General features: G+C 36.7%; 1 protein-coding gene across 3 annotated transcripts in view; it reads right to left on the reverse strand.

The window, feature by feature from the left end:
* The window catches only part of TOX (thymocyte selection associated high mobility group box), a 216,228-nt gene that overhangs the window by 66,176 nt on the left and 127,149 nt on the right, over nt 1-22,903 (reverse strand). For all 3 annotated transcript variants that reach the window (XM_059861034.1, XM_059861038.1, XM_059861031.1), the window contains exon 3: nt 21,257-21,499. In XM_059861034.1, the coding sequence (XP_059717017.1) occupies nt 21,257-21,499 (243 nt within the window). The remainder of the gene's footprint in view (nt 1-21,256; nt 21,500-22,903) is intronic.

Genomic DNA, 22,903 nt, shown 5'->3' on the forward strand with positions numbered 1-22,903 from the left:
TAAGACCTGGGAAGCAGAGACTGACATAAATTTATGAGTTTTTTTATAATATCTGTATTGTTTGGTGGTTTGGTTTTTTCCCTGTACTCAGATACAATAAATGTAATCCTTCAACTCAAATTCTGCATTGAGGAAGAATACAGAGGCAGAATAGCTTCTGCTTTCTCTAACAAAACAAACAGGTATAAGATTAAGGAAATGCATTAACTTCACAATGAGAAAGGTAAAGCAGATAATTTATTTGTACAAGGGATCCATAATGCAGGATTTTTAAGTACAAAAGACTTTTTACATAAAACATTTTGAATTCCAGAACTCTATTTTACTGCATCCTCCAAACACTATGTGCTGGTAATGCAGATAGACATCTTTTCTCCCATTTCAGACAGAGAAACAGATGTACAGATGGAAATTTCTCAAGCAAAAGTAAAAACCAAGATAAGAGTACTTCTATGCATAACAATGATTTAACTCTAAGTCCATCAGAAGTATTGCAAGCCTTTCCAAATATTTTTATGGGATTTGAATCATGACCCAGAAGACATAGGAGTAGCTTTCTCTGTCAGTTATTAAGTCCTTAATCTGATCTCTTCTTCCTTTGTTCACTTTAACTTTTCTGTAGTTTGGACTGTGATCCTGTCAGAGGAACTATGTGAATTGCAGAGAATGATGCCTCAACTTTTAGCTTTTATATTTTTCACATTCTGTACTGCTTTAGTGTGTAGTTCTGAGCTTCATATTAAGGGATAGTAAGCTCTCTTCACAGGGTAGGTAGACAAAACAATTCCTTCCCTAGTTGGGGACTAAGGACAACTGATCCAAATCACAGGCCCAAGAGTATAAACAAAGGCGGAATGAAGAGTGAAAAACAAGAAGGATGGGACTTCACAACCTAACGTTTAACAACCTAAATTGTCCAATTAACTCCAATATACAAATGGACCAGAACTTATAAAAGTGCAAAACCCTGTGACCAGTTGTCCATTTTGGGTTCATGTTGGGTGTAGCCCGGGCTGGACTCTTGTACTGCCCAAGGTGCATCCACAGAGGCCTTTTAATAAATACCTACTTGTTTCTTTAGCTCCATCTAACCTCTGTTCTAGGTCAGCCTTCAAAAGACATCAAGAAATGCAATGGAAGCATGAGAACTTCTCTGAAGGATCCTTCAGCAGCTCACCAGAGACATCATGTCTGCATTCTGTACTTAGTGCAGTAGACACTAAAGCTAAAGATGGAGATAGACACCTCTTCTGAAGGGATCTTAAGATGATTTTTCAGCTAAAGGTAGCTTTCCAATTGCATATGCTTGGAAACCTGAAGGTTCAGGGCTAAGAAATCAGGCATGAAAGACCTCATTCCTTCTTTCATATTAACACTTCATTATTTTTTACATCTTTAACTGTAACTGACAGATTTTTACTTGATCTTCTATACTAACACCCAAGGAATCATCTCTCCTTTCAGATATGTACACACATTATCGTTGACTGTAATGTCCGTGTGAAGGCAGAATTTAAATCAATCATTAAACTTGTAAATTCATATTTGACTGTGATACTCTCCTACTCTGCATGTACATGAATAAGTACTGATGAACACTTTGATTTACATTTCCTAGTAGCTGGATGTCCATTAAACCAAAATACCACATTTAACCGTTAGGGCAACTAACAATCTTATGCAGAAAAGTTGTTACTCTTGTGCACACAACATATACAGACTGATACTAAGCTGAAAAATGAAAATAGAGTCCTATTTTAAAAGGAAATGAAATATCTCCCTAGGTAAAGGGACATTATGCCACACACAACTACTTTCTGTGTTTTGGAATAGCTGCTTTTCAAAACCTGACATGGGCAGTTCCTTTGCCTTTCCCCCCCTCCTTGCTGCTGGCCATTATGTCAGTTTTTGACACACTCTGAACCAAGCTTGAGATTTTGTTTTACCATATGTCTCCTTCTGAGGGCTAAACAGGCTAGTCTTTTAAGCCAATATTTTAAAGGACTTGGCATAAACCTAAATAGCAGTTGAAGAGATGATAGGAGAAAGTTGTCTTTTACTAAAACCAGAGGCATTAAGACCTGAATCAGCATATATGTTTTCAAGAATTGCACTGAATAGAAATTTCTAAGGATTCTTCATTTAGTAGTGAGAACAGTAAGAATGTATTAGCTGCCTCTCTGGTCACTGCCCAGAATTTACCAATGTTTTCTGTTTGGTAATGCAGCAAGGCAGCATTTCTTGGCATGTCTGTGAAAAGTGAGAAGAATATCACAAGGTGGTTTTCTTGGCTATGACACTCCCAACAGACTGCAGCATGTGTCAACAGAAAAACCAGAGTGACATGCCTTCCACTATAAGTGACAGATACATTACATGCCAGAAACCAGCAAAAACATCCCTTTTAATGTAGCCACTAAAAAGATATCTAAAATTTGATCTATGAAACTGTTCTACCAAATAAACCATGTTCACTCATTATGTGTTTGACTGTATTTAGATTATTTATTATATAAAGATCATTATCCTTGATATAAAACTGTCATATATTAAACAAGACCCTATATGAAGATAAATGTTCCCCAGAGAGCATCTCAAACTCACACCATATTCCAGAGCTCAGTATCTCATATTTGGGGCTTTTGAGTTAAACAGAAGTCATACAAAAGTACATGTAACCAGACAGCTCGTTATTGACTTTGTTTCTGAGGAGGCTTATGTACATTATTTATTCAGGGAGCTGTATGAAATAGAGTGCTCTTATGCAACGTGCTTCACATTTGATGGATTCACATAAATGTATGCAGTGGTTATGTCAGTGCATTTGGTCAAATCACATCCTGATTTTATTATATTCATGCAAAAAAATGCATTAGGCGTGTTGCTCTGATATAACAAATTCTTTTGGAAGAGGGCCACAGCCAAAGCACAGCAACAGTTTTGTGGTTACAGCTATATTCACACAGGAATATATACTTTGGGTCCTATTTTGGTGCTGTTTATGTCTGGGAATTTCAAAAAATAAGCCTTCTCTACTCCTTTAACTTTGCTCACTGCTTTACTGCAACAGTGGTTTGTTCCTTGTTCAATAAGTCTTGCTGATGTGCAACATTAGGCAGGACTGACTCTATGTTCTTCAGCTGGCACAACTGTACATTTTCATGAATTACACAAATATAATTCCTTATATAATATAGCTGTGAGCAAGAACTGCAGACATGGAACTCTACCTTTTTCCACCAAGCATGAATAATGATTATTTCTTAGGTGGGTGTGAGCACATTCCTGTTTTATTATATCAGTCTCACAAAAGAAGGACTGCACTGTGAATGCCAAGATTATTTTTACCATACTATCAAAACCTGGAAAAAGCAGTGGCTATCTGAGGCTACTAAATGATCACATTTTATCTTTATCACTCTCGATTTATTCTCTTTTTTTTCCTAAGTCAATATCTGCAATGTGTCCTAATTAAAATGTGGGGAATCATACTGACAGGAATGAATTTAAAACCTCCACTTGCCCACCTGAGTTAAAAGACTTGAATATGTCACTGCAGCTGGGCTGGAGAAAAGAGGTCACCAATTCTAATTTTGTAATACTTGCCAGTCATTTGAGATGTTCAGTAGGACTGCAATTCCTTTCCCAAACTGCTATGAATTTCGTGTGTTCATACAATTTTGAGACTTCCATACAAAAAAAAAAATCCATAAATTAAATCCTCCAGAGGGTACTGAGGAGTGGAACACAACACGGTAAGTAATATTGCTACTAAATCACTGGAATCACAAGTGGAAAAGAAACAAACATCTGTTCTTCTATACATATGAATGGAAACAATGGAACATAGTAAATGAGCATGAAAATATCTCCTTGAGAAGTAGTATTAATCCACCAACTTCAACTGAATAATCTCCTTATAACACCTTAATACTAATAAGAAAATAAATTATCTGTTTAAATGGAACATTTAGTCTGCATTCAATACAGCCCTGTCATGTTGACACTAGTAAGTTAATAAACAAGTAGGTATTAAATTAGAATACAGGAATAAAATATACACTACTTGAATCATCTGAGGGGAAAATACTTATTTTCAGACATAGTTTTAAATTGTTATAAACCTATTAGACAGTAAGAACGCAGTAAATACACAACTTCAATATGCTCTTATTCTGTGCAATTTATGAGATTTAAGCAAATATCAGTGAGAGTTTTAATTTGGATCTCCCAACAGCTAGACAGGATTATTGTGAGTGTAATAGTTTTATGTTCAAGTGGGATTCTGCTGTATTAAACCCTTTGTTAAACAAATCAGTCAAGCTCTCTCTCTGGAATTTTAATTTGCACCTTTGTAGATGACCGGAGTTTCACTTTTAATGTTTGATTATTAGCACATACTTTAAAGAGGCAAGATCTTACTGCTTAATATCAGTTTCCTTTCATTTTCACTTGAGCAAAATTATATTTTAGTCCAAAAAAGGTTATCACTGTCTGTAGTTATGTATCTCCCAGGGCATTTAATTTGCAGTAAAAAACACTCTGTAAAAAATGTTGTCATGTTGTCAACATAACTAAAATCTGTTTTTTGTTAGGCTGCCAACATTTGCTATCATGTTAACTGCAACAGTTCCATCCTTTCCCAAGAGCAGTTGATAGCTGTACACTCAGCAGCATCACCAGAATCCATATGGAGATAGAAATACAGGTCAAAAATTTCCATGACAAGGCAGCTCGCTGTAAGACTCTTCATTTTTTTCAGTGCTGTCTCACACTGATTCTTTCCTGACAGGTAGGTAAGACATAAATGAGTCATCTCATCCTGATTCTTGGATTTGTTTTCTTACTCTAGCCTCAGTCCAGAATTAAAGATATGCTTCTAAGACAAGAAGGCCTTCTCAACCTCCCTGGCTTCCCAGATATTCCTCTCAGCTGCCACCTGGACTCACCATGCAATCTGCACCCATACAACATTGTTTGGGTTGCCAGAAAAGTCAACAATGAGTCCAGGTTGCACCAAGGACTCATAGAGAGCTCAGGACACTCTCAACAGGCTACATTCTACTGACTCGCCATGCAGGAGCAGGGTTATGGTCTCTTCTCACTCAGGTGTTCAACAGAGCCATTTTCAACAGTAAAGTCTGAAGCCTTTTGAAAGACCTTTATTAAATTGTGTAAGAGCAATTATGACATAGTCTTGAGTCTCACAGGAAAGACTAAGCTATTAACTGATAATAACTCATCATTTGGGCATTCTTATGGAATACAAAACCAAAAGGTTAAGCTCTTTGTCTAAATAAAGCTGTGTAGAAGCCCAAGATTTGGTCGCATATATGTTCTGGGTATTTTAGAATGAGCAGGTCTCACTCTCTTTTGATCTCCCTTGTCTTGTGTCCTGACCATGCAGACCTGTTTCTCAGAAAATATTAACAGCAAAAGATTAAACTCAACTGATACTTTCCCCTTGCCTCAACTCTGGTTTCACTGCTCCGGCATTTTCCAACAAAACCCTTTTCTGCCAAAAATGCTCATCCAACTCTGACTGCTGTTGAATGCCCAGAGAGTCTCAGGGGAAAGTGAAGCATCTCCTCACTGTTGGAAGGAAGCCTATGGTGAGCACATTTTTAGCACAGAAATAAGTAGTGAATGCTAGATATGAATGTGCAACCACTTCTGATCTTCTCTGAGACATGACTACCATACTGTCTGGGAAGAGAGAAGAAAACTTACTTCACTCATGATGAATCCATGAGATCAATTCCAAACCTCTCCTTTTTGTCACTGCATATTGGCCAACTGTCTCAAACTTTCCCTCAAAGGTAAAATTGAAGTTTAAGTCCTAGCTAATATCATTCTTAATTAGAAATGAGTAATGACATACCTTACATAAGATTTTATTCCCAACTTCAAAAGGAGCTACCTAGGTTTCCTTGGTGTCTTTACTTTGAAGAAAATGTCTTTTATTACTTATTTTAGTACAACACATTAAAATCAAATATCTCCTGTAGCAAAACGATTCAAGTCTCTGGAACTCAAATAATTTTCTAATAAAAAATGCATGAGACAAATAAATGCACTTTATGTTCCACAAGAAAAGGCAGTTTCAACAGGCTAATGCTCAGAGAAAATTCATTTTATCAACCAGCCATTTCATTCTTTGGTGCTGTTACAAGCTCCCCGCGGTTGCTAAGCAACCATAATTCATCGTACCTTTTAATGGATACTCTGCTACTGCTGAGAACATTAAGGTGAAGAGAATAAATGCCTTGGGTGAATCTTGAAATCTTTCATTATGCATGTCATTCTATTTCTGTAATGCTATAATGCTGAAATGTTTCTGTGGCAGGAAACTGAGTTGTGGTAATTGCATATTCCACTCATATATGTTTTGTAAGCAGAGCAGCACGTACTTGTCTAAAATGAGCTATTTCTAACATGATTGAAATTGGACTTTTCTACTTCTAAAGGTAGTAAATAAATCTGAGGGGGGAAAAAAAGAATGAGTCTGGAGGAAAATGTCTTAAAATTTTCAGCAAGAGTGACAAAATCTTATGGCAAAAATTGAAAGTAATCAAACAGGCTTGATTGTAACACAGAGTGGTACGTGAATATATAGTACACAACAGAAAATGCAAAAAACATGATGAAGAAACCATATATTCTGTGCAACTTCCATATTTTTAAAACACATGACATTCAAAGACAGACACGTGCTAGACCAGGCATCATTCTGCATTATTAAAGCAAACCTCACGTTTCAGCCAAATGCAAATGTTCAATATTATTTGCCATATTATTGTTTTGGACCTCTCCTCCTCCTGAGAAATACTTCTTTATACAAGCAAGGGGGCCCCTGTGTGAGCATGATTTCACAATTAGACCTGCATTTTTCAAATACATAATAAGGTAAGATAGAGTGTTCAGATAGTGCCAATGATGTATAGCACCACAAAACCCTAAGATGGATCTGTTTCTTTGGGTTCAACCTGCATTTCTTATCCTGATTATCTTCTCCTTCACGCCTATATACACCATGTGACATGCTCTTAAAAAAGCCACTATACGCAGGTCAGATGTGGATTATTTTTAACTTGTTTTGAACATTAACCTCAGATACATGTTTCCCTTCTGTTAGAAAAAAATACAATCAGACTTGGGGAGAATTGGAGAATCTGGTTACTTTTTTTTTTTTTTTGTATGCACTTTTTAATGTCACTTCCCTATTTACAGGTGTAGGCTTGTCATTGGAAAAGCTCAGTGACAAGCAGCATTTTAAGTTCTCTTCCTTGATCTTTTACAACCTAGCAGAGGATGGTGACCTGAAACTCATGTTGTAGCTGCACAGGCAGTAAACCTGCAACGTCCAGAGAGGACCAGTCAGGGAACTCTTACAGCCTTGCTTGTTTTGATGTTGGAAAGGAAGAGCAAAGTCAACCCTTTTGCTTACCCTATCAGAAGTGGTTGAGGTGCAATTTAAGATTCCTTTGTTAATCTGTTGAATTTTTATGTGACCACTGAATTTCTGAGTGTTTTGGCAATACAATTCTTTAACCATACAGTGTGAATGGGGATGACCTCCATCTCTGACAAACCTTTTGAAAGCTGATCCTCAGGAAAATGATCTGGGGGAAAAAGCATATATGTACACAAATGAAGACAGGAGAATTGTTGGGCATGCAGTAAGGAGTCAGAGACTCTGCATCAACCTGCTCTGCAGTGATTGTACTTTCTGAAAAGTACAAGAGAAACCAACACACAGTTGTAACAAGAAAGTAATATAGAGTAAAGAGGTTTCAAGTCAAAGATAATGCAAAGTCAAAACAAATGCATAGTATGTCAGTACAAATTATTTCTTTCCTTTTCTCCTTTACTTGAGTATTCATACAACTTCACTTTTCACTAAAAGAAAGCATACTTTGTGGGAAATGGATTTAAAGAAAATACTTGACTTTTCTTACTCTTTTTTTCTTCCCTTTCCCTTTTTGTTTTATCTTTGTCAACTACTAGTGAAAAGAACCAAGACTATATGTTCTATACCACTGCCTGATTGTTTTTCAGTAAGGAAAATGCTGACTTTCCTCAAATCACTGATGTTTCCTCTAAAAATGTTCCCCAGAGTAAAAGGAGCAGTAGCTTTGCTGACTCATTTTCAAAGACTTTCACTCTTTGCTAATGCAAATCACTCCTTTCCTTCATTCCAACATTTTCTGTGTGGAGTTTTATTAGTGGGGTTACATGCACCTGAAGAATGGCCCAAAAATTGTGTCTCCTAATGATTCTTCTTGCTCTTTTCTACTTCTTAGAGGGTGGTGATGACAGAGAGAAGTCACAGCCTGAAAAAGTCATAAGAGGCTAAACTACTTATGATTTCACATTTTTCTATGAGTTTATCAAAACTGTGGGAGCAAATGGTGGTTTTCTACACAGTTAGAGTTGATCAAAATTATAATTCTCAAAGTTAAGATCATTCATGCTTAGGTAACTCCACATTTCCTCTGGTGAAAACCTGCTTTGGCCAGTATCATGCAGTTTTAACCATGGTAAAAATAATACAATAAAATAATGCAAATTTAATGTTTTAAGCTTCATGGTGAGGTAAAAAAAAGAGAATACTCAATATCATGTATCAAAGTAGGAAGGAAACAGCAAACTGAGACCTAACTACTGGAAGGTCACAACCAATAACTTTTCTGCAAATGGAAATCTGTTGCAGAAGCATCAAATGATAATTACTGTTTGCTGGAGAATTTTAATAGAGTTCTACGTCACACTATAAAATGTTTAATTGTAACCCCATTTTAATAACACTATCTGATTAAATGAAAAGACGCCTTGCTGATTGCAATTACAATCTGTCAAACTGCATATTTATTTACAGTTTGGTTTCCTAAAACCACAAGATAAAAAAAGGAAACTCTATTCAGCTTGTCAGCAAACTATAATTATTGTGTATCCTTCTGTCAGTTTCTGCATAAAACTTTTGGTTCTAAAACGGATCTAATTATAACTACATCAACATTTTTATAAATGCTTGCTTTCCATTCTTTCCCTGTCCTTCCCTAGCAGTGAAATCTTTGTTGCAAAATCAGAAGGAAAAAATTCTTCTACGTAAATAACACTTGTTTTTTCTGTTTTATCCTTTCTATCCCAAATTGCTGTTAGAATACAGAAAACTCTATTCAATGTAAATATTATTTATGGCAGTGCACCGTCCTAGCACTGTGCTCAAGCAAAGCCATGGGATTAGGACTCTATTGGGTTTTTTTCTGCTTTGGCATTAATGTCTGGATATCAGCTGAAAAACTCTTTCCAAGAATATCATGTAGCTCATCTTCTGCAAAGTCTATTTATTGTAATTTATAACCTTTCACAAGAAACAATTTGCCAGACAAACAAGAAACAAGTCCAAATATCTGAGCACTAGCGTATGTATCAACCAGTTACAGGAATTACATCTCAAAGAAAGGTCTATTAAATCATCCAATTCATCTCTCAGCCAATGCAGGATTTTTCCATACATACATGTTCCGTGCTTTAACACTACCTGGCAGACTATTCTGATGCCATTAAAAGGGTTTTTTCCCAACCTTCACCCATTGCTTGTTTTTATCCCATTACTTGCAGCGACATTCCTTAGGTATCATAAACATCCATTCCTTCAGCCTAACTTTCTGAGTAATGGATGATGATAAATAAATAAAATATTTAAAATGTGCACATAAACAATTTCATAAAATAACACTATAGCTGAACCTTCAAGAAGAGTTATTTTGCTCAGTGTAGTTCATGGGCTAATACAGTCTGGATCATGATTATATGCTAATAAGATTTGGGGAAAGCTGATTATTTTTCTACTGTTTCTTAAATGGTCAAGTCAGCTATGAACCAAACAGTCTGAGTTAATATACATCTTCTTGATTATTTATTTCCTAGCTGTTACGTCAACATCTATTATGCCTTCTTGGATCAATATCCCCTTCATAAATAATATAAATATAAATATAAATATAAATAAGATACATTTAGAAATTAACAAATATTGAAAATATTAAATAATCTTCATTAACCTCCACCGCCTGCTGAATGTTATGTATGGTGATTTTTTAAGGGTGAGAACCTTTATCCAGAGCTTGCATGAGGAGTCTAGATGAATTCTCTAAAAAATAAGTTAGATCTGTCAGAAATGAAAAACCTATGGAGTACCCTGCTCTCAGTGAGATGACCTTTTAAAATCCTATCTTTGACTACATTAAATGAGGGACATTACAGTTCCCTCTGGACCAATTTCAGAGATTTGGTAAGTAACACAACATTATGGCTGCCCTGAGCCAGGATCTAAGAGGTCAGGTTACCCATGTGACTTTTTTATGTTGCACGCTTTCCTATACTGTCTTTAATTATATAATAATCAAAACAATAACATTTGTTTCCAAACAGGACATTAGATCATGATTTTTCTCTTCAGTCTTGTTGCACCCTGCACTGATTTTAAAAGTTACATGAAAAACATTTCAGAATTATGACGGCATTATGAGTGTGGATCATTACTGACAAACAATTTTGTTGACACACCTTCTTACATAATGTGAAATCTAAATTCTCACAATTTATGAAGAAATAAAAGCATCTGTTATATAGAGCTAGTTCTTTTGAAACTCTGGGATAGCTAGAGTAGGACAGGATCAGCATTAAGCCAGAATATTTCTGAAAATCCCACTGATGTTTTCAGTCAGCCACAGAGCTCCTAAAATGTACTTCAGAGGCAGAGGCCACAAATGATGAAATCAGTGCAACAGTGCCAGCCACAATTAAAATTACATAGGCCAGGCCCTGGGCAGAGAACTCCCCTGTTTTGAGTTTTCCTCTCCCTGCATTCACAAAGCTGATGACAAGTGAGAAGAAACACATGTGCTATAGAACTGGCCAGTAAGGGCTTGGACTGGAAATCTGGGGCAGTGGAGCACCACACTCTGTGGTTAAACAGATACTTCACTTCTCCCCAGAGCTGACTGCATTTCAAGGACAAGCAAAGCAATGCCTGCATCTTTTTCATGTCGCTTAAATGAGGTTGCTGTATCACTTCCAGGTTGCTTGAGAGCTTAAAAATCTCAGTTACCATTATATGCAGTCACTGTAAAAACTTCATATTAGATGTGCAGCACACGGCAGTTAAGTCCTGTTTTACTGCATGTGAGGACATCTGCTAGCTCTAATATTGAAAGCTGACTCTCACCACACTGCTAACCACCTTTGTGTTACTGAGCATCAAACATGAAATGAGCTCCTGGTAACACTTTCATTTTTACAGGTCCCCCTACGTAGTTATTTTCATCCTCCTCCTTTATGATACTTCTTTTTCAATGTGGGATTCATTTGTCTTTGTATATGGTGAATTAAATTTTGCTAGCTTTTAAATAAAGTAAGTGGTTTTCTCTCCTACAGTATAGTACTTGACAGTTAGGAGGGATTGATATTGTGAACATCTACTTGCACTTTTAGGAGTAAACTACCTTCTCAGCTAATTAGTGACTGCAAAGCACTCCAAGGCACAAGAAAGGTGCTTCAGAACAACAGAGTGCCAATGGCATTATTTTTCAAATGCTGTCAGTTGTTTTGTGTACAAAAAACCAAAACTTTTAAAAGTTATTTTACACTGTATACTTTCTGTCAGGTAACTTAAACTGCACTTAATAACCAGATAAGGACTAAGCCTATTGCATTAAACAGTTTTTATGCTCCCACATAAGAAAGGGGAGCATCATAAAATTCATTAAAATGAGATTCCACACTTGAGTATTAAGGCATGTCTTGGAAACTAAAGCTTAGTTACTGAGTTAATCTCTGAAATTCTTTATGTGTGAATGAAGGTAATCTTAAAATGTATTAGAAGGAAGTTGCATCTCCAAATAAAAAAGCACTGCCTTCTCATCAAGGGCCTGATTCTGTAAATACTCCATGAGCCGGCCGTTTTTTCGTTGAGAGACCAGAATACCCAGTTTAAAGGTTTTTTCAGTTCAGATGATTTTTGTAAGGATGAAGTTAAGGTACCTGTAACCCAACATTGCTACTGTCCAGAAGCAGAATTTTGAAGATGTGATATGAAGTTATTTCATCTTGCTTCATCTTGTTACCCATTAGGTATGTCATGTCTCACTTTAGCAGCTAGGCTACTTCTTTCATTAACTCAATTAGCAAAAGTACCCATTATCAAAGTTACTTTCATGCACTGTGACCCCACTTATAACTCAGGGATTTGGTAAAAAAATTGTATATTGCAGCCATGTGCAGTACATTAATTAAATCCATTGAATCCAGTTCAATAATTTGGCTCTGGTTCCAGTCTCTGTTTAGCAACAACATGGATCCACCATCTGGGGAGAAAGGGGATGTTGCAGATGCAACTTCCTGTCTGTTACACTCCCATTCCAGCAGAGGGTTTCAGTGATTAACAGTGTGGAACGTACTTGTATATACCTACACAGACATACAGGTGTCCATATCTACATATAAATGTGTATCCAGGTATAGAAGTGTATGTGTGTATGTGCTCTGAGCACTGCAGTCCACTTCAACTCTGGGTCAGAGCAGGCACACAGAATGCCCATCACCACCTATAACAACTCCTTCCAGTCTTTTATGTCCCTGCATGTTGGCTGAAAGAGGAATTTTGGATACATCCTGATAATATGTAAGATAAAGTGAAATTTCTTTGTTCACCTTAGATGAAAAGCATTCATTGTGGGGATTTTGTAGCTGGAAGATATGCACAAACATGCCTTAGAGGTGTTCCTTGCTCCATAATGCTTCTTGCTGCCACTCTATACCTTAAGTCCTTTTTTCTGACTGCATCCATCCATGATATGCACAGAAAATGAATTAAGGAAATTCATTTTTGTATCTTTAGCGTACATATACAGAGGCATTAGCATGTACAATGTGCCAAAAGTGCAGTTCAAAGGTGTGTGAGTGAGGCTACAGAGATCCTGGGTCACATGCATGTGTCTGAAGTACAGCATCACAGGAGTGGAGGTTAAAGATTTTACACACTGCCCACAGGAAATCCCAACGTGGCATTTACACAGAACAGACTTTGTACAAATGAAGAGGAGGTGGAAGGGGGAACAGAGGGGCAAACATCAATCTAAAATGAATCTTTATGTTATTTAAAAGACTAGGGAAGAGTAGACATCTTTACACTTTTAGCATTTCTTAATTGCCTTGTGAAAGAAGAAGGGATAAAAATAACAAATGAGTTATTTTTTACTTCTGATGATTTCTTCAAATCTCAAACCACAAACATTTAGAACATTTATCTTCCATTCCTCATGTAAAAAGTCTCTGGTAAACTCAAACAATGATACTGAAAACTCTGTAAAAACCACTAAAACAGATAAAAACCTCCTAAGATTATTAATTGGACCATTTAAATTCCTTCAGCTTGGAAAGTCAAGAATGTGCTTTTTCCCTCAAAATGCAGGAAAAATTTTGCTAAACATCTATGACTCTATATATGCAAGATTTAAGGAGGAGAATTCACACTCTAGCAGGTGACAGTTGAATTTCCAGCGTGCACATGGCACCAAGAGTTAAGACAGAACATTCTGTAGTGGGGCTGCTGTTGTCCACACACCTTTCTAGTACTGAACAAAATGGGATGAGATGGTAAATGCAATTCAAATCCATGAGGGATGTGCAGTCTTCTCAGCTGCTTTTGAGTTTCAAAGAATGCAAATTCATGCATTTAAATGATGAAACAGGTGGAAAGAGAGGCTACTCCACCTGATGCACAAAGCCCTCCCTTTCATCTGCACTGTGGGCTTCTCCTTCATTTTTGTCTTCATAGAAGTATGTTCACAGTTTTTGAGAAAGACATTTCACTTCTATTCCATATACAGGACTTAAGATCACTAAGATTTTTTTTGCCAAAGTGTGAGTCTTCAGAAACATTTCATTATCATGCTGCTCTCGACAACTACATGCAATGTTAAAAGCAGCAGATTAAAGTCAACAATCTCTGCTGCAGAAGCCCCTGAATTTCTGACATTTTCTGAGTTATGTTTCCTCTATTTGCATACTCTATTATCTGTTTTGTTTGACACTTACAGCTATGATGCTGCTTATGCATTAATCACTCCTGTGAGTACTTCACATGTGAGGTGTTGTATAATCTACCACCCACAACTGAAGTCTTTCTCTCTGCACCACATTCATCTTGTCTTAGCCTGTGTCTATCTGGTTAAAGTCCAAGAAAAAAATTAATACAACTAAACTTATTTTTCTTACTTTTTATATGTAGCAAATAGATTCCTATCAGACAATGGGTAACCACTGTGAAAAAGATCACCAAAGTACTTTCTATAGAAGGGTGTTTTTAAAAATAAGATACAGGACACCTTGTTATTTCTTCTTTAAATTATACTGAAGTTGTTTTCTGACTGAGTTTGTGAAATATGTGAGCCAAATGAATTCTCAAAAACCACACTCAAATAAGCAGGATGCTGTGTTTCCCAAATGACAGTAAATCAACAGCTTCATTTTCAATTTTAAAAATGAGACCTGGAATTATTCTAAAAAGAGTCCTGGTCATTGGTGTACAAATATTTTCCTACAGTTATGTGCAAATATTTACTTGATCTATCTTTAAGGCAAGCTCTTAGAGACTGAGACTATAACTTTACCAGATGCTACTGAAGGACCAGAAAAAAATGCTCCACAAATACTTTCACAGGAATTCTTGTCCTAGTTGACCTGAAGTAGGTGGGGTCCATCAGTGGCCTGCATCCACAGAGGGCTCTCTTGTACTCTGCTGATGTTCTCCTGGGAGGCAAAAGCTGCAGAGGTGCTGCCAGCTGAGGAGGTACCAGCAATGTTGCCCCTTCCATGAATGCACAGACTGATGTTTTCTGCTCAAAAGGCCCCAGGGTCAAGGTGACCCACGGGAAGGTTCTGGTCCTGCTGCTGTAATGTGGGGTCTGTAAGTCTAGTTCCAGATAGAGCACATCTTTTTTGAGAGATCTCCCATTTGAGTTTAATCCTGAGGCACAGAGAACCAACCACCTGCCACAGCACACTATAGCTAAATGGCATATCTCTATCACTGCTAAAAATGCATGCTTTGTTTCCACTCTGATTTTATACAGCTGTAATTTCTGACATCCTAAGTTTTTTGGAGCACAGAAAAGAGCCTTCTAGTAGCAGGTATGCAATATTAGGGTATTTATGAAACCTTGATCAAATAAAATCTTAATCAGTTCCTCTACATATCCTTTCTGTTTGATGAAAAAAGGGTGGAGCAGACATCAGAAGGAAGGAAAGATAAAAATTATGTCTCAGAGCCCTTGATGGAATAAGTAATCATAATTCTAGTAGAGACAAGAAGTGACATGCTGATGGACATGAGCTGGTCACAGTGTTTGACAAAACATACATTAACTATTGTAACCTTTTTCCATGCAAGGCTTATTTCAGTGAAGAAAAAAAAAACTGCTCGGAGAACATTGTGGGTTTTTTTTTGGTTTTTTTTTTTTTTTTTTTTCTGGGTTTTTTTTTGTTGGTTTTTCGGGTTTGGTTTTTTTTTTTATTTTTTTTTTTAGGGAAAAGAAGCATACAAAGTTGCTCAATAAGAGAAAAAACCCCAAACAACTTTAACACAAGATGTTCCATGACCTTAGCTTTATGATTTGGTGGTTCTGATGGCAATAACTCACTGCAATAAAATTTGGGGTAGCAGCAGGTCTGTGTAGCATAACAGTAAATTTTGATGTAAACTGAAGACCAGAGACTGGTAATGAGGCACAAATGGGAAGTATTCACCAGAGACAAAATGAATCTGCTACCACTGGCATGCAATACAAGCTAGAAAAAAGTATCCAAACATGATTCAAATCTCAACACTTAGGTTAGGAGACACAAATCTCTTTTTTTTTTTTTTTTTTTGTTATGAAAGTCATTCATCTTGTTTATCAGAAATAATGAATTTCTGTTTGACTCAGTAGTTTCCACTGACACTTAAAGCTGCAAGAAAAAAGAATCAGCTGTATAGGTCAGCCTCAAGATGAGTCATGAATACTGAATTTAAACTAACATGTATGAAACCAGTAAAACAAAATATCTTAAATGCACCCCAGGTAAAACAACATTCTTCTTAATTGCATTTATTAGCAACTGTACTGTGAATTAGAAATACTAACTTCATTCTACCTGAGATTAAAAATGGAAAAAAAAAAAAAAAAAAAGAAGCTGTCTGCTTTCTTCCTTGTTATAGAATGCCACATTTTGTTTAAGATATTAATCTCTCATGGGTTGCATATCTAAAAATATAATTCATGAAAAAGTATAATGTAATTGCTCAGGCTTTGATGAATTGGGGCATAATGTTAAATAATTATTCATTGCCTTTATTCTTCTGTCTAAGTGTGCAAAAAAAAAAAAGCAGCTTTTTATTGCTTTTTTTATATAAGGACATGGGCCTTTGTGACATGCATTTTATTTTAAACTAATGCTTCTATTATTCCACATTTGAATAATTATAGCTGACATCATCTACTCTTCCGTGACCTAGAAGATCTTTAGCTCTAGCACACTGTTACATATTTTATGCATTACATGAAATAAAACACCTCAAGATTTCAAAAATATTTATTTTAAAAACAGCATTGAAGTTGTCTGTAATCACATTTTCTGCTTTGCTTTGAAAGCAGCATTATTCACTATGCCAGTGGTCTTTTCCATAAGAGCAACATATTAGAAATTCATGCTGCTCTAATACATCTGAATTCCTTGATGTACTGCACTCCCTATAGACCTAAAGAAATATTTTTGCTTCAGTTTCATATGTCCTGCACATTGCCTACTGATGTGGTGGTTGTCAAAACAGTTGTACAGTAGTCTTTGAATTCAAAGTGTGCCTTGACTGTATACTAAAAAAGACAAAAAACCTAAGTATATACATTATGGTGGCTTTTGTTGCCAGCTCAAGTAGAGCATTTGGGAAATCAAATCCCTGATTTTGTATTTTAACATATTTACCCCTTTAAACTTAAAACCCAAAAATTTGAAGCTTTTTAAGAAATTTAAATCTTCTATTTCTTTCTTGTAAATTTTCTATAGTATACCATCATGAGCCACATTTTCAAAAAGATCAGCACAATATTACAAATGAAAGCATTCCAAAAATAGGTTGGGGTTTTTTCCCAACTATGTAAAAACAGCACTGTGATTTTTAACCCTGGTTCCCTGCAGAAAAACCAACTATCTATAGGACACACTAAAGAAGCTAGAATGTCTATAATTTTATTGATACAAAGAAAAACTCATTTTATAGAAAACATCCAACACATCCACATTCTCACAGAACATGTATTTTTTGTAAATGTTAGAAGGGTAATTCTTGTGGTCCTTGAAAATATCCTTTGGGATATTTCAGGAAAACTCACATCAACAGAAAAAGGCTGGCAGGTGAAGCCCCAGCTGGGATACCAAACCCACACAGTCTTCAACTGGTAGGAAACCAGGAAAGGATCCCTATTCCATTATACAGAAGCAAACATGTTAACAGGACCATAAGTACATTTTCATTAAAAAACCACTTCTATCTATATCAAATTGCATCCAGTTAAGAAGCAGGAATAGAAGTCATATCCATTTTGAAGGAGGATTTTAAGGGCTCCCATGATGGGGGTGGACTGTGGGTTAATACCACCCTGACTCACATTCTGCACAAATTTTGTAGATTTCTGAAGCCCTGATATCCAGATATAATGAGTGCCTGAAGAAATCTGTATGTGACATCATGATAGAAATTAACGTGCATGTGCATGTGTATATTCTGTACGTCAACTAAGAATAGAGAAAAATACAAGCATAGAAGTAAATATGTGAACTGACAGCAGAATAATGAGAAGGAAAAATTTTAGTGGTTTTGTTGTTTGATTTCTTTTTTTTTTAAATAGTTGGCATGCAGTATGAAAGTCCAATCAATCAAAAAAAACTTCAAAGAAGGTTAATTGCAAATTTAAGACATTGTCAATGGCAATGAGATATTTTTATCTCCCAGCACTGCAAAATTTTTTTAGAAAGAATTCCCACAGTGTAAGAATCTGTAAGAAGCCAATCCCTAGTACGAATTCACTGAGCTGGTAGTGGGCTCTTATTGTGTATTTAAGCCCTTCTGCAGAGGAGAATTCTTAGAGAGATTGGGGTAAATCCTGCCATTCTTACTGAAAGGGATTTTATCTGCAGCTTCGAGGGAGTACTGCACAGTATGAAACAGGGACTTCTGATGGGGGGAGATTTGAAGGGGTTTTAGGAAGGGTACATCCTCAATTTTCAATCTGTCCAAAATCACAGAAATCCTCATCTGAAAACACCTGGTAGTTGAGATGGAAGAAAAACACTATACTTAGTGTATGAACTATTTTCTAACTGTTTCTGAGCTCACTGATATTCCTTTCTCACATTTGGCTAGTATTAAGTAATGTTTTGTCTATAAGAACACAAACTGTAAAACACTCACTGGTTCTAACACAGATAAAATAGAAGGTATTACTGCTAAAATACCAACATGGGTTAAAAACCAGCTAAAAAGAAGGATGTTTAAGTAAAGAAAAAAATAACCAAATTCTATTAGAGGCACATTGCAATGCAGCTGAATTTGTCCCAACGTAAGTAAAATTTGCTGAAGATGTGAAATTAATTAGGGATAGAGAACAGCCAACAGATTTGCTTCTAAGAATATTTTTTCTAAAAATACCCATTAGTGCCCTGAAAAATGAAGTGAGACACATGTTTTCCAAGTACACTAAACGGTACTTGATATACTAGAAATTATATGGAACCAAGGGTTTAAATAGATTGGAGAAACTTATAAATTATGTTCTATATGAGGCAATATAGGAGTGATTTAGACAAGAACTTGTTAAATGGATCAGAGTTTGATGAGATAGTAAAAAGGAAACTTGGAGATGAGTAATACCACAAGAAAAGAGTCATATTGAAAAAAAAAGTTAAATGTTCTGGATTATAAAGATTCAAAACTAAGTAAAGAATGCTAACTCTACAAAATCCCCTGTTTTTCTTCATCAGTGCAAAGCCAAAAGAACAATGAGGTCATTCTAATAACTGAAGAAGTCACTGAATTCACTGAAGAGTTAAATGACTTCCCTCAAGTTAATTTCTCTCAAGTTATCAAATTCAAATCAGAGGAGCTATACTGCCAAACAGCATTTGAACTGTATGAAATCGAGGTGTTAACATCATACCAGTTGTACTAATATGAGCTGTAGCTTCATCCCCTGCACAGACAAGCCAGCTCGAGTTCAAACTATTGCTAGGTAAGAGGTGCTCTTGTGCAAAAAGGGCATGCAAGTTAGGGATAACAGCTGACTTAGCACATGACACTTGAAGGATTATGCTTTATTTATTGAACAAATCCTCAGAAATTATTGTCAAAATTCAGCACATATTTTCTTGACATCTGATTTTCATCTCTTCTGATCTTCACTAAGTTCCAACAGCAAAACTGCCTAGCTATATTATTCAATTTTTTTGGTATTTTCCCTCAATGCGATTATTCACTGCGATGATCTACACGCTCTCAAGGCCCTTTGTTCAGAGCTTGTTGCAAAAGGTTAATGTGAAACATCACAGCCTAAAAGAATGCATAGTTCTGAGCCATAACCATGGCTCAAAAGAGGTCAGTTCAATGAAATACTGCCTGTCTTGACTAGAGTGTCAAACATTTCTCTTACTTTTTCAAGTCCTTTCATAGTTCTGATTCTCAGAACCCCACACAAGATTTCACTCAAGCTCTTTAATACATGCCATCAGCTTTGCAGGCAAGCAAGGAAAATACAGGCTCTTTCCACAGAGCATATTTCTATTTCTCTATATAAATCTGCCTCTCCTCCACTCCTCCCATTATTGAACATAACCCTGGGGTCAGATTCTGACCTCAAACACAAAGTGTGCAACATCCTAGTAAATCAATAACAACTGTGCAACATATAAGAAGCCTATACTCATGCCTTCCGCTTTTTTGGACATCCTCGGAGGGAATGCAGAACTCCTCAAAATCAAGGTAGTTTTATTTTAATTGAGTTGCAATGAAGGTATGTGACAAAGCAGATTTTTGGTGTAAACTAAGTCTTTTCAAGTCACCATGTCCCCTGACTCTGGGGCTGTTAGCCTGAGAGGCTGATGGGAGCTGAACCCGGATCCCTCACTACCCAAACCTTCATGTGTTGTGTCAGCTCTCAGGTTCCCAGGACTGATTTATGTTTTTCAAATAATGTGGTGGGGAGCTAGCAAGCTGGGAAGCCTAAACAGCCTCAGTCCCTAAGTGCAGAACTTTTGGTGAGAAGCCCAGACCCTTTATCTCTAGGAACAATAGATTCTTATCTTTGGCTGTTGGGATCTGCAGCTCCTGGGCAGCCCATTTAGCCCACCTAGTGCTTGAAGTGCCGTGGGATACACACGATGTCAGGCTCCATCCTCTTTCATGGAATTTTGAAACTTTGGGTTAGAACTGTACATCAACATGAAATAATCTAGTCTGGAGCTTCTATGCAAGAAGTATACAAATTAATTGTAGAGCCCACTTGAAAATGTAACGTGTAAAGTAGCTCTGCAGTTGTTGCAAGCAATTTAACATTCAAATAAGTGATTTATAATATCAGGCTTCACAAGATTATGACCATAATGACTATCTGACAGACTTTATAAGCAAGTTGTCCAGTCATTTCAATTGGATTCTGGCTGGCTAAGGACTGGGAACTGTAAAAGGCTGTAAGATTTGGCCTAGAATCAGAAATAACATTTGCTGTTTTCCAAACGTGCGGTAAACAAGAAAGGAGATATTAAATTTTTGTACATCTCTCAGCACATGCAAATGAGAATGGAAAGAGCCTCATCAGACAAATAGAGAACAACAGCCATCTGGATCCAAACCCTGCTCCAGCAGAAGGCAGAGCCTTGAGCCTCTTTCTGTCATTATTTACATCTCAGTAAAGGATAACCTTCTACCCAAGGTGGTGGAGGGTAACACTCTGGCTTTGAGGAACTCGGCTGAAAACTCCCCCCCACCTCTGCAGGAGGGAAGATTTGACACAGGGATGCAACGTAACACCCAGAGTCAGGCCAGGGCACTCCAAAATTTGAGTGGGCAGGTGTTGGCCCCCTTGAAGGATTTCAAACAGGTCTGTATTTCCATGATTTTGCACTTAAAACAGAACAGAAGGGAAAGACTAAAAGTGCTTACCACAGAGAGGGAATTGGAAAGCAGTGTCCCGTCTTGGCCAAGCATGTTGGAAACTGTAATTTCAGGTAGATCCATGTTTTGAGGGTGGAAGGGAAGGAGGCCATTGTGGTTCATGGGATGACACAGAGAGTGGTACCCAGACTCTATCTCATTCAAGTGCACCAGGGAGTGGTCAGGCAATGATGGAGGAGTTATAGGAGGTATGTTAAAATCTTCACTTTCGAGACTTGGGCCAGGAAAAGACTGGAAAAAAAAAACAACAAACCAACAAACAGAAATTGCAATGAAAATCATATGAGCACTGGTCAATAATAACAATAAAAGTCATACAAAACAAAGAAAAAGAGCCAAACTCACATACTTCTAAACACAATCTACAATTTAATAAAGAATATTTTCAAGACCCATATATTATACAAGTGAAGTTTCACCATTATGTATGGAGGAAAAAATGCCTCTAAGGCATAAGAATCTATGATATTTTTCCCTTAGAAATATTTTTCTAAAAGAAGGTGAACTCAAACAGATTTCAGGGGTCCTATTAAAATTTTTCAAGTGTTCATCTAGCTGAATACCTTTTTCATGGGAATTGTGGAAAAAGGAATGCAATTTATAAAATTAATATTGGCACAAAATGGTTCATTTTGCTTCCTGCTACTCAGACCAAGAATTACATAGTGAAGAAAGATACCACTTTTATGCTTCTGGGAGTGCCATGCATTTACTCAGCTAGAAAGAAACAGTACATACTCAGTATGAGTATGCTTTGTATTTATAAAAATGCATTTGAAGTTTTTTTAAAAAATCACTTTATTTTCTTTCTTAATCTATAAACTGAATTATATATACATTTTGTCAGTTATCTGAATTAGTAATTCCACCAAACAACTGTTAGTCTTTTGTTGTCTGCTGCCATTAAGTCATCCAGCTCAATCTGATCCAAGGAAAAGCCACAGGCAAAGTCAGAGTAATGCACCAAGGTGGATAATTGCTATTATTTATCTACAGTTTTTGTACAGCAGGTAGGCTCATTTGTGGGGTAGGGTGGGTTTGAGTGTATTTCTAAAAAGGAAAAGGTGAGCATAATAAAGGGTTAAAGAGATCAGTTGCAATGGCTCAGCCTGAAAGCCTGCTCTGCTTTTCTGAGAACAGCCAACTCCTTTGCAAAGTGATCAGTCTTTGCACATCCCATGCCCACAGTCAGGAGATTTATAGCACAGAGACTACTCCCACCCTTCCTGCCCCTCTTCAGCACAACAGTCCTTCTCTGAGCGCTTCTTTTATTAATTCTGGAAATGCAAGGATTTAAATATATTCTTCTCCTGAAAAGTATCACCAGAAAGGATGAGTATGAGCACACAGTTTCAAAGAGCAGCTATTGGAAGAAAATGTTTCCCCCAGTATGAGTTTCCAAATGGAGGATAATAGGGTGTATGAATTCATGCAGAAAGACAAGGGGAGAATCAATGGCCAATTATAAACAAAGGGATTTTTCACTAGTCATCACAGTAATAATGTCCTCCTGGTGCCTGAGGTTACCCTCTGTATGAGCATGTATATATAAACTTAAATCAGATCAAAACCAAACAGTATTAAAGGTTTTCAGTGAGCTGGTGAACACAGAAAAACTACCTCTAGTGCACATTT

The sequence above is a fragment of the Haemorhous mexicanus genome, chromosome 1 (assembly GCF_027477595.1).
Source record: "Haemorhous mexicanus isolate bHaeMex1 chromosome 1, bHaeMex1.pri, whole genome shotgun sequence".
Lineage (NCBI taxonomy): Eukaryota > Metazoa > Chordata > Aves > Passeriformes > Fringillidae > Haemorhous > Haemorhous mexicanus.